We start from the raw sequence: 19,447 nt of genomic DNA on the forward strand, positions 1-19,447 counted from the left end.
ATGGATTAAGGACCTGAATATAAGACCTGAAACAAAAAAATGCATAGAAGAAAACATAGGAACGTAACTCAAGGACCTTGGACTTAAAGAGGATTTTATGAATTTGACCTCATAGGCAAGGAAGTAAAAGCTAAAATAAATGAATGGGACTACATCAAACTCAAAAATTTCTGCTCAGCAAAAGAAACTGTCAACAAGGTAAAGAGATAGCCATCCGAATGGGAAAATATATTTGCAAGCAACGCCTCTGATAAGGGCCTAATATCCAAAATATACAAAGAACTCATATGGCTCAATAACGACAACAAAACAAATGATCCAATCAAAAATTGGATAGAGGATCTGAACAGACACTTCTCCCTAGAGGACATACAAATGGCCTATAAATATATGAAAAGATGCTCAACATCGCTAGCTACTAGGGAAATGCAAATCAAAACCACAATGACGTACCATTTCACATTTGTCAAAATGGCTATAATCAGCAGGACAAGTAATAACAAATATTGGAGAGGATGCAGAGAAATAGGAACCCTCATACGCTGCTGGTGAGACTGCATATTGGTACAGCCACTGTGGAAGACAGTATTGAGGTTCCTCAGAAAACTAAGAATTGATCTACCATATGATCCAGCAATCCCTCTACTGGGTATTTACCCCAAATACTTGAAAACTCATATCCGTAAAGATTTTTGCACACCAACGTTCACAGCAACGTTATTCACAGTGGCTAGGACATGGAAGCAATCGAAGTGTCCTACAATATATGATTGACTAAAGAAGCTGTAACACATATATACAATGGAATATTAGCCATAAGAGAGATGAAATACTGCTATTTGCAACAATATGGATGGATCTTGAAATAATCATACTAAACAAAATAAGCCAAACAGAAAAAGTTGAAAATCACATGATATTACTTATATGTGGGATATAAACCTAAAAGCAACAAATGAACAGGACAAACAAACAGAGACAAATGGACATGGACAATGGACTAGTGGTTACCAAACGGGGAAGGAGGAGGTAGACTGGGGAAAAAATTTTAAATAATTTTTCAATTTAAACAAACAAACAGACAAACAAACAAATAATAAATAACAAGTATATCTTTAAAAAAAAGGAGAAAACTTTCTTGTATTTTAATGTAATCTTCTTGGTTTTCTCTATTCTTTTTCTGAACCCCCTTTTCTTCTTTTTCTTCCTATTTTTTATAAATTTTACATTTATATTTTGTATCTTTATATTAAAGTTTATATTTTATGTATCATTATTTTTGTCTTCATATTCTTCTTTTGTAGAATGTCATTCATATTTCATGAGTCTAATTTCTGTTTACCTTCCTAATAGATTAACGATAGTTTCTTTTCTTGTGTTTTCATCTTCTTGCACAGTCTCTTTCCTGCAAGCTTCTGTTTCCTTTTTGTTTGTTTGAGATTCTCTCTTGCCTAAGACTTTCTTCAGATATCCAGGAATATTGAGTTGTTTGCCCTTATTTAAGTCAGTGAAAAGCCAGTTGAAAATTCTGTATATGTGCTTTGGGATTCGTTGTTGATTGTGGGCTTCACTGCAGTATCATCTGACTGGGCTTTTTTTTGTTTTTAAACCCAATGTTATATATTTTCATCTTCCTGCTTGTGCTAATTGGACTCCTCAAGGGAAAACCTCTTGATTTCTTGCCTGCTCCTGGCAGCTGGAGGTATAGGCTTGGCTACTGAAGCCAATGGGGTGGAAGTCAGGGTTCTCATCATTCAGTGTATAAACTGTCACTCAATGCCCCTATTTTCCTTGTGAACCCTCCCCCACCCCTGAACTGTGTCTGATTCTCCTTACTATCTGCTTCATCATGTCTAAATGTATCACTGCTGTTTGGTAGAGGAGGAACAGTTGCATCCATGCGGAGTTGGGGAAGAAATCTGAGAATTTAATTGTTTCATAAGCAACTTTTTACTTTCTCCCACTTTTCAACATTTAAAAAACTTTGAGGGTGGCTGCTATGTAAATTGGATTATTTATTGTCTTTCCTCGCTGTTGACATAGGATGTCTCTTTTGTGGGATAACTGAGTCATTTCCTAATCATTCTTTTACTTTCCAGGTACCAAAATGATTATGTTGTCCTCTCCTCCCTTGACATTTTTATAATTGTGACCTATGACTTAAAAGGTTTACCTGTCCTTGTTTTAATGGAGATTTAGGGTAGAGTGAAGGTAAATGAGCATATTCAATCTGCCATCATATTGGAAGATGAGACATATCTCTTTTTACATTAAAAAAATAAAAACATTAACAAATATTATTACACAGATTGACCTTGGTGCCTTCATGGTCCATACACAGTGAATGATATAGATAAAAGGCAAGAGGAGAGAAAAAGCCCTATAGTGTGTAAACTGATTGACAGTGGGGCCCTGTCTCCTTTGTTTGCTCTCAGCATACTGAATTTACAAGTGCTTAGTTAAGTGGATAACAGATTATGCTTTCTATTTTTAATTAAACCAGACCTCCTATAATGTGTGTATAGCTTTAAATTATTACTGCAGGAAATGATTTATGTAAAGAAGTTTCAGAATGAACTAATACACAATCTCCTTCTACTCTAGATATTATCTCTTCAGGAAGATCTGATAAAGCTCTAATCAGTAGTAAACTGAACAACTCAGAGAAGTTGGTAACAAAATTGAATTATAAATAAAACTCTTTGAAATATGATTTATATCTACTGGAGTTAATAAAGAATTATGTTGCATGTTGTGAACTGGGATATTAGTTTATACAGTAATAGTATGATGAATGGACAGATATTAAAAATTTAGCACTCAAGACATGAGGACTCTTCATAAAAATTCTACTTTTTCAGCAATGTTGAAAATCAATTACATCCAAGATTAGTTTACAAAATGTTATTCTTCTAATTGTTAAATATTTATGTTTCCTTTGTAATTTCTTAGTGAAGAGCAAAAAGTAAAAATGTACATGCTATTGGGGAAAATCTTGGGTTTTTTTATAGTGATAAAAATGACCGAAATAATATATAAATAATATAGCAGATCTCTCTGTCCAGCTGCATGACAGATCAGATGAATGCCGTTTAAAATATTTAAAAGCGCCTTTAAAAATGTATCACTAAACTGATACGAAAGTAAGAAATCTGCCCCGACCCTAATAAAGTGAAAGTGGAATCTTAAGTGAGTGAATAGGCAGCTTTTTGATTGAGGATTTCAGCTTGTTCTTATGCAAGAAGAGCTAGAGATGGCAAGTAATGCCTAAGGCCCGCCCCGTGTGGGGAGTTGTATAGGAAAACACATATAAAGACAGTGTCTTTTGCAAATTGGACAGCAAGGAAATCTCATGCTGACTTAAGGCAAAACATAATGTACCCTGAAAACTCCTAACTATGATCATTTTAAACCTTAATTGGTATGTATATTAAAATAAAAATGGTACCATAATCAAAGCTCTTCCACGCAGCTGCAACCTAGGACTTGAGGAATTCCCATAGAAGTTTCAAGGCAAATTAGCATTTCAATATTTAAAAGCACAAAACAGGCAAGAAAATAAGCCACCAAAAGTGAGAACCAGCAAAAACCAAGAATAGGCCCCAAAGAGAGCGATCCAGGACTTTGAAACAGTAGAGTTAGACACAGAATATAAGTAATTTTATTTTTGATTAATAAAATTAGAGAAGGGATGGAAAATATGAATAAGGAAAAAGAGACTACAAAGATTACCAAGCAAACCTTAAAGAGAGACAAGTAGGATTTATAGAAATTAAAATTTAGGTAACTGAATTTAAAAACATTTTATGTTATTGACATATTATTAATATATTAAAGAGATGTTAAGAAGCGTGGAAGACAGAGAAAGTTTAACATATGTTAAACTAATGACTCAGAGGAAATAATGGCTGAGAATGCTCAAGAACTGTTGGAAAAGACCTATACACAGATTTAAGTGTGCATGTACACACACAGAGAGACACATAAATTTTTAGAGTAGCCATTGAGAAAAGAATGAAGGAAAGAGAGATGAAAAGAATAGTCAGAAAAAAACAAAATCTGGCATTAGAAATTCTAAATTTAAAAGTTGCAAAAAGTTCAGGTGAATCAACCTTCTCATCCCAAAACTTTCAAACTGGAAAAAAATGCAAAAGCCAGCAATATACTTTTTGCAAGATACACTTAAAGTATAAGGACATAGAAATATCAAAAGTGAAAGGGTAAAGAAATGCCAGGTAAAAATTAACCTAAAAAAAGTTGATATTGCTACATTATCATCGAATAAACTCTAAGACCCTAAAACATTAGTATAGATTGAGAGGGGCACTGTAAAATGGTAAAAGTGTTAATTAATCAATAATATATAAATATTCAAAACTGGTAAGGATATAATAACATAACCTAAATAATCTAAAAATATATAGAAACCAAAACTGACAGAACTATCACAAGAAATAGACATATCCACATCAAAGGGATATTTTAACAAAACAGTTTCAGTTAGTGATGGGTTGAGCAGAAAAAAATTGGTTAAGTCACAGATGATTTGAAAAGCACAACTAGCAAACTTGATCTAACAGACTTGAGGATGGCAGAGCAGGGATAGAAAGAGTCAGGGTCATCATGATTATGGAGCCACTAACCAGCCTATTTCTATCTTGCTAAAACTAATGCTATTTTGGGTCTTCGTGTAGTGAACAAGTAACTAAAACAAGTGATAACACTGAAAAGAAAACAAGAGAATGATTAACACAAAATTCTGGACTGTGACTATCTTAATAAGGGGATGAATGAGATTATGTGAGAAAAGACACAGAGTCAGAGAAAGAATCATGGAGATTTGAAATTTTGTTCTATTTCTTAAGCTGAGGTATGGTATATACCATTTTATTCATTTTGTTGTTCTTTAAATTTTTCATTACATTTTATAAATATGTATAAAATAGTTCATAATCAATATATAAAAAAAACAATTAAGGGACAAAATAAATGTATTTCTTTGTTAGGAAATGCCATGAGAAGATCCATAGAAAAACACTGCTGAGGATTTTAAGAAACAAAACACAGCATTAGAATACATGATATAGTGTGGGAGGTTTACTGTATAATTAAAGGAAAGTACAGATGCTTCCAACATGGCTGAGCTTATGTTATTTGCTAGATAATATTTCAATAACCTAAAATGTGAAGAACTACATTTTGGTGATTCAAAAATTAAAGAGATATGTGATAAAAGATATCATCAACAGTCAATCGTTTTTTAAAAAACAAAATGTTTTATGGAAACACAGCTAATTATAGCCATCAATGAATCTAGGGCTTTGACTACAATAAAAGTTGAAATCTGCAGTGAGGTCATGTTCACAGAATTGCTACTCTGATTCTTTTTATAAAATGAATGTTAAATAAATTCTTTATTCAGAAGTGAATTTACCTTACCAACTGTTGCCACCAACTACTTTTTTCTTTCAGAAAATACACCTGGCAGAATTTCAACAGATTAGATTTTACCTGCTTGTCTGTATCCGGGCATTTACCTTCACTCTAGACTCTTTGTGGAGCATATTAGATTCCCATTATGTGTCAGAAATTTAATCATTTCTTCTGATATAATACCATTGAAAATGAGGCTTCTGAATTTTCAGTTGAATAGAATGAGCTCTCATAAATTGGATTAGTGAGTAGAATAGCTATTATTTCTTTTAAAATTTCAACTTTATCTTGGCACAGAAAACTGCCAAGTTAAAAAAGACCAAGTAAGGTAGAGACGCTCAGCTATAAGGTGAATTAGGACCGAGGAGCCAATGCAAAACATGGCAACTACAGTTGAGAAAACTGCACTGCACACTTGAAATTTGCCAAGAGAGTAGAACTCAAAATTTTCACACACACAAAAAAATCGATGATAAATGTGTATGATGTATGTACCAATCAACTAGATTGGGGGAACCTTTTTATATTATCATGAATATGTACATCAAATCACTGTGACGTACATGTTAAGTACCCCACACTTTTTCAATGTTATTCAGGTACAATTAACAAATAAAATTGTGACATTAACTGTGTACATCATAACAATCTGACACATGTATACATTATGAAAAGGTTACAGCCATTTAGCCAATGAACACATCTATTACCTCACATACCTTTTTTTTTTTTTTTGGTGAGACATTCAAGTACTATTTCCCTAGCCAATCTCAACAATACAATGGTGTTATCCTGTATCCACCAAATTTTACATTAGATCCTCAGACCTTATTTATCTGATAGCCAAAGGTTTGTACCCTATTACTAACCCTATTTACTCCCTATTTACTCCACCACCCCCATCTCAGCCCCTGGAGATCATTTTTTTACTCTTCGTTCCTATGAATTTTCCCTTCCTTTTTCTTTTTCTTCTTTTTTTTCTTTTTTTCTCTCTCTCTCTTTTTTTTAAGAAGATTACACATATAAATGATACCATGAAGTATTTGTCTTTCACTGTCTGGCTTATTTCACTTAACATAATGCTTTCAGGTTTCATCCATGTTGTTCCAAATGACAGAATTTCCTTCTTTCTTGTGGCTGAATAATATTCCATTGTATATGCACACCACAGCTTTTTACCCATTCATCCATTGGTGGACACTTAGGTTGTGTCCATACATACCTTGGCTAGGGTGAATAATGCAGCAAGGAACATGGAAGAACATGGAAGTCCAGATATCTCTTTGAGATAGCAATTTATAATTTCCTTTGGATATATACCAAACAGTGAAATTACTGGATCATATGGCAGTTCTGTTTTTAAGTTTTTGAGGAACTTCCATACTGTTTTCCATAGTGATTGCATCGATTTACATGGGTTCCTTTTTCTCCACATTCTCACTAACATTTGTTTCTTCCTGTCTTTTTTGTGCTGTTGTGATTCCTAAAGGGTGTGTGGTAGCCTACCCCGCTCCCCCGTCCTCTCTCTCTCTCTTTCTCTCTCTCTCAACATCATTATCTCTCTATAAACCATAAGATTTGGGTGGATGAGTAAAAGGAGACACCTAGGTTACGTTAGGTGAGGAATGAGAAGCACTAACAACCTCACCTAGTCTAGGAGAAGGGAAGAATAATCAAAGAGAACCAACTTTTGTTAGTAGCACCGACCTGGTCTGATCTAAAATACCTTTTTCATATTTGATCTAGGGGCCAGATATTCTAGAATTGGTACCGCCTTACTCGGAAGTACTAATGACCCTCATCTCTAATATTCTGAACCATTCCTATTGCTGTTATCTGGTTTTTGAATTCTTTAAAAAATACTTAAAAGTGCCACCCTATAGGATTTGATTTTCAGTAATAAGGATTTTCACTCCCAAACTAAACAAAATCTAATTATAAACAAGATTTAATTTGTTTAAGGAAATTTTTCCTTTGAACTTTTCCCTTTGGGGAACTACAAATTATATATGATGAATGGAAAAGAATTATCTCAGATATTTTATTAAAAGCATACTGATTTTATAATTCTTTTCTATTGAGGGTGGCTGGAAGTTTAGAAAGTGAGCTAGTGTAAATATCTGGGATTTTTTTTGAATAATACTAGTGCTTGTAAGGAAGGGAAAAATCTAGCAACTTTATTCTTCTTTTGATATGTAAAAATTAATTTTAGGATACCTGGAACTCATTTTTCATGGAAATAATATGAGTGGTGATCGGTCTCCCAGTTTTCCACTAGAACCTGAGAAATATATACGCCCATGTACTGTCATTGTCCTTTTTAGGTCTTACTTTCTTCTTGTTACTTTTCTTCTCTAAAAATATTTCAGCTACTTTTGGAGAAATAAATGCAGGATTTATGGGCTAAGTACCTACCCACCACTTTTATTCCAGGCAGAAGTAGAGAGCTCTGCTAATGTTTGGGCAATGTGGAGAAGTGAGAAGGAAATGTGGCGCGTGATGGAAAACATTTCTAAGTATGCTGCATAGGAATCTGACTCTTAAGTATGAGTACTCCTTAATTAGTTCCTGGAATCTGAGGAACTGCTGAATATTTATCATCTTCAAAACCAACATACAATTATTGCCATCCGTAGCAGCAGCAGCAGTAACAATGGCAAAATTATTATTATTGTTATCTATATCGGAACTTTGCAGTTCTATTAACAAGAATTTTTGGGCTGATAAATTTTAGTCCTAATTTCTTATTTTCTTTCCATCAAAAATAAAAAATAATCTCCCAAATAGTCAAAGCAATCATGAGAAAGGACGAAGCTATCACATGAAGGTACCACATGTCCTGATTTCAAACTATATTACAAAGCTATAGTAATCAAAACAGTACTGGCATAAAAATAGACACAAAGATCAATGGAACAGAATTGAGAGCCCAGAAATAAACCCTCACATATATGGTCAATGAATATTTGCCAAGGGAGCCAACAATACTCAGTAGGAGAAGGATAATCTTTGTGGTGTCAGGAATATGGGATAACTGCATGCAGAAGAATAAAATTGGACCCGTATCTTACACCCCTCACAAAAACGAACTTGAAGTAGATTTCAGACTTAAATGTGAGAACTGAAACCATACAACTCCTAGAAGAGAACATGGGGGAAAATCTTTTCATTGAACTTGGTAAGGATTTTTTTGGATAAGATTCCAAAAGCAGAAGCACAAAAGCAAAAACTAACAATTTGGACTAAACTAAAAAGCTTCTGCACAGCAAAAGAAACAATCACAAAATGACAAGGCAACCTAAGGAATGGGAGAAAATATTGAAAATCATGTAGAAGGGATTAGAATCCAAAATATGTAAAGAACTCATACACTTCAAGAGCACAATAAATAAATAAATAAATAAATAAATAAATAAACAAATAAATAAATAAATAAATAAATAAATAAACAAATAAATAAATAAATAAAAAATAACAAAACCCAAACAATGAAATTTAAAAATGGGCAGAGGTAATGAATACAAATTTTTACAACAAAAACATACACATGCTCAACAGGTATGTAAATAGGTGCTCAACATCATTAATCATCAGAGAAATGCAAATTAAAAATGCAATGAGATATTATCTCACACCTGTTAGAATGGCTAGCATTGTAAGAGCATTGTGCTAAGCGAAATAAGCCAGACAGAGAAAGACAAATACTGCATGGTATCATTTATATGTGAACTCTAAAAAAGCCAAATTCATAGAAACAGAGAGTCAAGGGGTGGTTACCAGGGGATGGGACGAGGGGAAATGGGGAGATGTTGATCAAAGGGCACAAATTTCAGTTATAAGATGAATAAGTTCTGGGGATCTAATGTACAATAAAATAATGCTTACATACTTGAAAGTTTAAAAAAGAGTAGATCTTAAATGTTTTCAACACCTACACACACAAAAAAGTAATTATTCAACATGATGGAGGGATTAACTAACCTGACGGTAGTAATTGTTTTGCAATACCTAAATCAACAAGTAAATCAACAAGTCATGTACCTTAAACTCACGCAATATTCTGTGTCGATTATATCTCAATAAAGCTAAAAAAAGGTGTTAGTAATCTAATCGATAGTTTTATCTTTCAACCTTCATTAGTTTGTTTCTGTTTTTATAGTTTATATGCAAAAATGAGTTGTTTTAATGTAATTGTAACTATTTGAGAAAAATGTTACTGGATTTATTCCTTTGCTCGGCAAATATTTACTAAATGTGGTAGTTACTTGTTCCAGATATTTGCAATATAAATAAATGGAAAGAAATTCCTGCCCCTGTAAATCTCAAGTACATTAGATAGTTCGTATGAAGGTAATATATACCTTGAGGAAAGTAGGGCAGGTTTAGGGGGATTCAGAGAAGGGATATATTGGCTTCAATGAAAATGGGTGGTCAGAGTGGGCCTCATAGAGAAGGCAATATTTGAGCAAATGTTAAATATATATTTCTTAATCAATATTATTATAATCACTAAATTTAGAACTTATTTGGTAGGAATTCTTAATTTTCTTCTACTATTGGGAAATTTCTGCTTATTATACACTAAATTTTACATAAATAAGTGTATATGTTATTGCCCTTAGAAATTTCCCATATAATTTTTAAAAGTTAAGTAAGCATACAATTTTAAAAGATGAAGTAAGATTATTGATTACCTTAGATTGATATAATTGTATTAGCTGAGAGACTTTAAATTTAGGAAAAATTCTTAATTTTTTAGTCAGCAAATAGTGGTTTAAATATATAAAATTATAGTAATTTTCACTAGAAATCAAATCTACTTTTAATAAGAACATGGTAAAATAATGCAAAGTACCGAAAACATCAGCTCTTTATTTTTTCCTCTCTTTTTTGAAATTTATTTGAAACCATTCCCCCTCAAAGGTAGTCAGGGTCTTTTTTGAATTGTGGTTCAAATTTAAAGCCAAATCACACAGGATTTATTTTAATTCAATAGAATGTCTCATCTACTTCAAGAAGAAAGCAGAAGACCAAAATATTTACATATTCTTTCCATTTATAGCTAGATAAAATACAGCTATTTCTGCATAATTTAGTGTTAAATTACCTAGTATAAAAACCTGGCAAAGGACAGGTACAATTTATTATAATCATAACACAAACCATATAATATGTTTTTTCCTAAGAAGATTTATAATTATAACAATTTATAATTGTTAAAAATCAAAATATATCCTTAATGTGCAATCTATAAAATAAAATTTTTGTGCGATCTCTTATAAAAAACATTTTGCAGAGCAGAAAGTTATCCTTTGATTTTTCCTTTACATAAAGCTGAATTTTAATGCATCGTGTTCTGGAAAGACCATAGAATCTTCATTTGAAGGTCTTGCTCTCCTCTCTTAAACTCAGATCTCAATTGTTACTGCCTAAAATGCACCCAAATGATCTTACGTTTCTCCATTTAAAACTTATTCCTCCCTCTGTGTTCCCCATCTCAATCAGTGGCATCACAATCTAGCTTTACCCAGTTTCCTGTAGCAGAGGCATCCTCTATATTTCTCTTTCTGTCACCCCCGAAGTCTGATTAATTAAAAAGTCCACTGAAGTCCATACTCTCTGCCCTTCACAATGTTGCCACAGTAAGCTTCTCAAACGCAGAACTCACCATGCTGCCCCAGCTTCAAAGCTCTCTGTCTCCCCTAAGATAAACTAAACCCCTTTGCACAGCATGAACAGCTATTTTTAACTTGGCCCGACCCATGCAGACATTTCACTCTCCACAACAACACATCCCTAGTACCAGTACTGGAGATGTTTCCTGAAAAAGCTCTATTCTCTACATATTCAGGTCTTTGATTCCGTTGTATTTTCTGAACAGAATACCTCTTCCTTTTTTACTCATTCATTTATTAAGAAAGATAAATATCTATGGAATACCTCCTCTGTGTCAGGCGATGGACTGTGCCAGGGGGTTAAATGGTGAACAAAGTGGATAGACACGGTCCCTGCACACGTGAAGTTGCACTGCTGTGACTGCACATGCCATCTTCCTTCTAGACTCAAATCTCTTCATCTCCTATGCCCAGGTTGAGCTAGTTTCTCCAGCTTCTGGAGGACTTGGCCTCTGTGCTTACCTTTGTTGTGGTATTTACATCACACTTATTTTTTTAAAGTCCATCTTCCCCACTAGACTCTGAGCTGTAATAAGGAGCGGGTCCGATCCACCAACAGACTTTCCTATAATCCTTAGGACAGTGTTAGCTGTCAAATTAATTTGAAGGGACTTGACCCAAAATTTAAGATTTATGTCAGAACAATGGGCTGCTAAAAAGGACCGCAGATAATTACTGAGTGCAATTATATTCTTTCTGTTTAGGCTTTACCATTTTCGTAACAGTTTTAAAAGCCCATTGTAATGTATATTTCTGTAATTTACCTGGTATACTGTTAATTTTTTATGTTTTAAAAGAATGACTTCTATCCCTAAAGATGATAGTGTTTTAATAATTTATATTCAGTTCTCATCTTTAAACCTTTAATGTACACTGTAACTAAAGGCTTAAATCATATCTTTGTATTCGTTTTCTCCTGATATAGAAATCGCTCTTTCCTTGAAGATTTCTGTAAGTAATGAGAGGGGTTTCTTTTTCCTATTGAGTTGCGTGCTAATGCATTATGGCCTGAGGAAGGAACAGATGCCCTACTCTCTTATTCCTAATGCCATGGTCACCTTAGGACTATTTCTATGCAGGATTATTTTTCAGTGATCCTGAGATATATTTCTCCCAGTACAAACTAGTGTTGTATTTTTATGTTGATTTATTCTGGGGAAATAAATTCAATGTCAGTTTACAAGAGTCCCCTTCCTTTAATAACTAGAATAACTACAACAACTCTTCCCTATTTATTTAATAGTAACAACTCATGAATTCTGCATTGAATTTTTTAGTGACAGTGGGGACACTGAAGGTAACTGGATTGTTATTACATGAATAGGAGTTGCTCTGATTCATTACCTGGAAGAATTGAGGATGTCCCTAATGAAAATCAGGCCATATCAGGCCAGCAGGATTTTAATAAACAAAGAAACATGATTCTCAGATTGGAATTATATTTCTTTAAATTACGTATGCTAAATGCCGTCATCAAGAACCTCACAAAAGGAGAAAATAATGATGCTAATTTTCAGAGCCTAAAAGGTTTCCAATCAGGATATTGGATTCAGTCTATCTGTGAAGGCTTATCAAACTATTGCACTGAAGTTTGGCTTAGGCAAGCAAAGTAATTATGGACAAGGAAGTGAGTGAGAGTTTTTAAAATGTATCCATATCTAACTACAGGTCTAATTTAATTTCATATATAATTATTTAGAAAGAATTAAATTTAATGTACCTTTTCCAACTCCACCTTGCTTGAAATTTTCCCTGCATCATTACTGTGTCTGAAAAATAAATTGACCCAGTTTATAATATTATTAAAATGTAATTTGGAAAATCCTAATCAGAATGTCAATATTCTTTACCTTGGAACTGATTTTATTTTCTCTTTCTTCTCATTTGCTTCATGTCCATTAACACATTCTGTAAAAGTAAAAGAAAGATAATTTAAAGGAAAGGTTATCACTGTGTGTGTGTGTGTGTGTGTGTGTGTGTGTCTGATGGAAGCATTACTAAAAATTAAAAATAAACAAATTCACCTGTACTGACATAACTTTCATAGAGTATTTTATAAACGCAAATATCCCCCCAATACTTTTTCACTGCGTTAGAGCAGTTTATCAGAGGCAGTAAAATGAAATGCTATTTCTAGACAGAATGTAGACATTAAAGATTCCCAATATTATGCAGAAAAATTACTTCGGTACAAAAGAGTAACCTGAGGGTCTACTGATAAAGACATGAGAAAGAGTTCCATCAGACTGGCTGCAGGATAGAAAGGGCACTCTTCATTTTTTGTTAGAAACTGTAAATTCAATCATTAAGTTAGGGTAAATATTTGGGCAATGTAATTTCTTTGTATCAATAATGGGAAATATGGAAAGAGAAAGGTTAAATTCACAGCATATATGTATAAACAATTAATTTAAAATATAGCCCAGAATTCTTGAGTTTATGCCTATTGCTAATAAGACTAGACCCCCTGTGGCCATATCAACTTGTGGTACCATCTATTTCCAGTCCATGATTGGTTGATCCACTGAAATAAGTCATCTGAGTGGCTTCGACCTCTGCTTCAGCACTGATGATCTGCTGTGCCACAGCCTCCACAATGGGCATCACCATGGCAGTAGTTGAGGTGTTGCTAAGCCACATAGATAAGAAGGCAGTACTGGTCATGAACCCCAATGCCAGCCTGAAATGAGAGGGCTTTTAGTATGAGCTGTGCTCCTGGCCTAACTAACTCTGTATTGTTTAACTGTGAAGGATGTTGTTTGTGAGTTGGGAATTCATTTTTTCAAAATAAGGAAGGTTAAGATTCCTCCCAGGCGACAAACTCTGAGGACAGTCATAGCCAGGTAGGAATTAAAGTGCATATGTAAGAGTGGAATATTTACAAGATTCGTCTCCCTGGAAACCATAACAACCTTCTCTCCCAAAACAGAATAACAATTAAATGTGTAAGCAACTGCAAGTTGGTGGATGTTACAATAGTTTATAATATGACACCAATGTTTGAATGCCTTTTACAGATGACACATCTTCAAATATTAGTAAGATGAGGTGCAATCAGCTTTTGAATTTTGGATCCCCTATTCTTCCTTTTATCTTTTTGTCATACCACTGTTTATTAATATGTTGCCAAAGAGGAACAACAGTAAGGAGAGAGATTAATTTTTATAAATCTGCCTTTTACATGTTCACTACTTTGGTTTAATATGTGGTAGGTAGAGGAAATTGTTTAAAATCACTTGCTAAAATGAAGTTTCAGAATATTTTGTAGATTCTGTTATTTGTACTCTCCTGTATCTGACATCCTTGCCTGTTGTCAAGAACTGGACACATTACATTGTCTTCCCTAATGAGTAGTTCTTCTCTCTAAAAAATAACATACCTGAAACTATAGGATTTTAAACCATGTTTACAAGCCTTCAAAATCATATTTGAGAAGAAACGTGATTTCTTTTGAGAAGGAAGTCCCAGGTAATGATTTAAGTACATCTTTCCATATAGAGCCATTTATGGAATGCTCTGACTCCCTTTTAAAATAGGTCTACAAGAAAAAATTTGCACTATAACTTTCAACTTCAGATAAGGTAAATATTTTCTATGTGTAAAACAAAACTTTTTAGAAATCTACTTCAAAAAGAAATGAATCTTAATAAAAAGAAAACTAGAAATGCTTTTAACATAAGGCATTGGCATGACACAAAGCCTTCCAATAAAAAAAGGCTGGGATCAGATAAGTTCTCTATGTGGTGAAATTCCTTAAATTGAAAAGCCATTTAGTGGCATAATGGACAGGACTCTGGCTCCACTGTGCAGTGCACTACCGCAACCCCTGGGGTCAGTGAGCAGATGGTCAAAGAAAAGAGATACCCCAAGAGACATGGAACACCATTTCACTCTTAAAGAGTGAAATGCCCTTAATATATATATGTTATGATGTTTTTAAATAAAAAGTATTTTTTGAAAATTTGTTGCTTCTGAATTATTTAATTGTTTGATATTTGACAAAACAGTTGTTCCACATATGATAAACACAGATGTGGTTATAACCTAGAATGAATTATGCAATAGAATTCAGTACAATTTTCTTATTTTCAAAGAAAGATAAGAAGAACCACCTGAAGCTTTAAAGCATAATTTCATTATGTAAATGATTATGACACTGAGAAGTTTTTAGCTTACATTTATATTAAGAAGTGGAATTAAAACTAAAATAGGCAATTAATTTAATGGAAAATTCATTTCAGTGGGAAAATCAGTCAAATGAGTGATCTCGCATTCTATAGATGAAATTTCTTATTTGAGTATTTCACTTTGCAACAGCTCATTTAAAAAGAAAAATGTCTACCTTGGAATTTTTCTGCTCGTTTTTGTATTTTGTCAGTAATGTCATAATGTCATTGTCTTTGGTTCCTAAAATCCTCTCTGTGATTAAAGATGCTCTTGAACAAACCTTAAATGTGCAATCAACCAAATAAACAAGATAAGACTGAAATTGACTCTGAAATGTATCAATCTTGTCTGTGGAGGTTTAAGGCTTCTCTCGGCTTTGACTCCTACGGTGCATAAAAGGTGAGAGAGTTGTGTGCACTTATTCCAATCTTTCTCTAATTAGACCTGTGGTGAAAGAAAAGTCGTTTTTCTCCCCTCCTACCACTCAAGTACACTTTACATCACTTTCATATTTTCAGAGAGAAAAAATCATGACATATTGTAGTACAAATGATTGCCTGGATATGCATTACTTATTTGATCATTTGCTCTGCACAAAAATGGTCTATTCAGAATGCCATCCTGGAACAGTAAACACAGTACTCACCATGCTGGGTTCACACCCACCATCATGACCATTCTCAAAGCAATCCTTTTGTGCAAGTTCCATTTTTCTATTGATGTTGCTAAACAAATGACTCCAATTAGCAGTAGGTGAAAATCTTTGAAATAAGCGGATGCCACCTGAAATTAAACCCATGATTATTTATGTTGGTGGGGGGAAAGCAGCATTACATGAGAAAGACATTATTTTGCTGCTCTTAACTTTGACCTTCAACTACATAATCTTTCTATTTGGTTGAGAGAAATGTAGATGTGTTTGAATACAAATTTTAATATGTTCTATATTCTTGCCCAGAAACAGTAGTGTTAAAGGAAAATATACAGAAAAAAAGAGTACCCAGGATAGCAGGTTTTTAAATAGCTGAGTAACATCAGGCAAGTGCCTTCTATGCCTTGATTTCTCCATCTGTAAACTTGGGCTAACTGGTTCATGCTCCTATGGTAGAGTGACGATAACTGATTTGGGACTGTCCTGAGCCAAGCTTCCAACTCACCAATATCTTCATTACCACCCGGTATGCTATATCTTCAGAGTCACTCCTCGTATTTTAAATGGTTATAGCATCAAAATTATTCATTATAAAATAAATACTCTTGAATGGGCCAATATTTTAAGCTGCTTTTAGCTAACACCATTCAGACATTAGAATAGTGTACGAACAATGTGGACAACCATTTGGAGCAGTATTTAACAAAGAATGCTTTTATTTTTCTTAAAAAAAAAAAGATTTTGTGGTTAAATAAGTTTAGAAAACATTGAAATCTGAAATATTAGAATTTTCTTCTCTGTAGGCCTCCTCAAAACCTTTAAATACTAATACATAGTGTTACTCTCCAAGAGTGGATTCCATATACTATATACTTTTTAAACTTATCTGATCATAGAAACTTTGTTTTTCAGTTTTAAGGTGGAGTACCTCATGGGATGAATACTCGAGACCTGACTTCAGGAAAGGCTTGGCTAAACTGAATCACAAGGCTGTGCTGAAAGAAAAGGGTTATAAGAGGAAGCATCTCTTAAAAAAAAAAAATCAAATAATATCTCATAGAGGGAATGGAAGAATTGGAACAAAACTATTCTAACATTATGAAACCATGAAGGGATAAGAAAATCAATTGTCATGATGATTTTGCTATCTTGAACTGCATCTACATTTTTAATACAGCTTACCGAGCTTGGCTTGATTTCCAAGAAAGTAAAAATTAAAAATTGCCCTTGGATCAAGGTGGAAAAGTGGACATCTTCTTTATGTTTTACAAAAAGTTATTTTATCAGGCTTTTCAAAGTTTATATTTATCTCTTTACATTTTGTAGTAATTACATAATAGAAAGTATATAATTATAGCAATTTATTATTTCATTTATTGATTACTCTAACATTAATAAGCATCCACCATGTACCAAAACTGTCATATGAGCAGGGGATATGGGTATAAATGCCTGAAGGCTTTCCTTCTTCACATCTCTTTAATTCTCAAATATCAAACTTTTCTAAATCAATCCTACTATTTTTCTGTATTGCAGAGTCCTGTTTGTTTTCTTCTTAGCATATCACATTGTGTAAATACTGTTTCTTTACCTGCTTGTTACATGTCTCGAGATCAGAGATATTAGTGTCTAGTGACTATTTATTTCCTTAACTATTGCCTTCATTTGACTGGACATATTTCAAAGCCACAAATGTGTTTTATTGATCACTGTATTTATGGACTTAAGACATGCCTGGCACATACTGGCACTCAATAGATGTTGAATTAATAAGTCTCTAAACTCAAGGAGTTTAAAGGGTATTAGAAGAGGAAAAATAAGTTAATGAAGATGTATAATAGATGCATGAGAGCTACCTCTTCAAGGTATAGTTGAGGTTCAAAGAGTAAGTGACCACTTTTTCCTGGGAGAATTGGGTATGTCTTCTTATAGGATTTGATTACTTGAGTTGATGATTATAAGATAAATAGATATTTGAGTTTTCCTCTGCCCTTATCTTTTTTACAGTTTTGCTCATGGAACTAAGCCCTACTGACCCTATCTCACCAATACTCTGATAATTAAATGAGAGGATAAAGGCATAATTACTTTAAAAATACAAAGAAACACATAGAAAAAAAGTCATTATAGTAAGTGATTAAACACAGAAAGAGGTCCAGGATCATGAGATATTCTTGTTAATACGTCTTTAGATAATAGCAACAGTTGACAGACTTTGTCTTTTAGGATTAGGTAGTAAGCATTTTACACTTTGTGAGCCTTTTTCCACAACTCAGCTTGTCTTTAAAGCACAAAAGTAGCCAAAACCAATAAGTAAATGAATAACTATGGCTGTGTATGTGTCCAATAAAAATTTACTTTAAAAATTGGGTCGCAGGTTGGACTTGGCTCTCAGACTCATAGTTTGCCAATTCCATAATAGATTATGTAAACAAACTAAGGTCTGTAGCTCAGTTGTCTTAATAAAATTAGTTGTTAAACTTAAGAAGGAATTTTCACGTTCTCTGTTTTCTATTGTATTATCTATTCTTTGTTTTTCATCAGAGTTGGTCTATTTGAAGAAGAACATTAGCTACAGGTAGATGAGTTTGTTTGCAGTCTACTTGTATAGGAGGTAATATGAGAAGTGGTATTGGTTTGTAAATGACATTGATAAATGTAACTATTTTTGAGGCGAAATTGGTATTTCCAAATAAAATTTCTAATGAGATTTAAAATCTGTTTGGGACATCAAGGTAGTTACAGTTCTGTTTCGAGTGTGATTTCATCAAAAAACCTGAGCTTTTGTGATCAGAACCTAGGTTCTGTCTTAGCTATGTAATTTATAACAATTTTAGCAACCTTTCTACAAGTCAATCTACTTATGCATGAAATTAAATATTACTTCGCATCAAGTTTTTGAATTAAGAGCCTATATTTTGTTGTTGTTGTTGTTGTTGTTGTTGTTTTTTAGAAAATACGCACTTAATCTGTATTGCTAAGTCCAATGGTCAATTTACAGTTTTCACATTAATTAATCTATTAGCAGATCTGACACTTTGGGTCATTGCCTCATCCTTAAAACAATTGCTTCGCTTGGATTTCAAGACCCCACACTCTCCTAGTCTTCCTCCTACCTCAATAACCTATCGTTCTCGGTCTTATTTGCTAGTACTTTGTCTTCTCACCAACCTCCTAGTGCTGTTGTTCTCCAGAACGCAATCCTTTGTCCTTTTTGCTTTACTATCTTCATTCACTCTCTAAATAATCTCATCAAGTCTGAGGGCTTTAAATACCATCTCTTTGCTGATGGTTCTCAAATCTGTATTTCTAGCTCAGCTCTGGCTCATGAAATCTGGACTCATTTGTACCTAACTGCCCACTCAACACTTTCACTTAAATTAAAATAGGTATTTCAAACTTAATGTCTAATGCTGAGCTCCAGGTGTCAGTCTCTCTCCCACAACAGTCTACTTTACCCGCAGTCCTCCCCATTTCAATTGATGGCGACTCCATTTTTCTGGTAGGCAGATCAAAAAGC

The 19,447-nt window shown here is 33.6% G+C and overlaps 1 protein-coding gene across 1 annotated transcript in view; it reads right to left on the reverse strand.

Moving 5' to 3' along the window:
• Positions 1 to 19,447, reverse strand: part of SLC13A1 (solute carrier family 13 member 1) — a 70,744-nt gene that overhangs the window by 44,333 nt on the left and 6,964 nt on the right. Inside the window, exons 3-6 of the mRNA XM_023528946.1 lie at positions 15,922 to 16,058; positions 13,601 to 13,788; positions 12,959 to 13,016; positions 12,829 to 12,877 (exon numbers count right to left, since the gene is read on the reverse strand). Of these exons, the coding sequence (XP_023384714.1) occupies positions 12,829 to 12,877; positions 12,959 to 13,016; positions 13,601 to 13,788; positions 15,922 to 16,058 (432 nt within the window). The remainder of the gene's footprint in view (positions 1 to 12,828; positions 12,878 to 12,958; positions 13,017 to 13,600; positions 13,789 to 15,921; positions 16,059 to 19,447) is intronic.

Source organism: Pteropus vampyrus, unplaced genomic scaffold, assembly GCF_000151845.1.
Source record: "Pteropus vampyrus isolate Shadow unplaced genomic scaffold, Pvam_2.0 Scaffold33, whole genome shotgun sequence".
NCBI classification, from domain to species: Eukaryota; Metazoa; Chordata; class Mammalia; order Chiroptera; family Pteropodidae; genus Pteropus; species Pteropus vampyrus.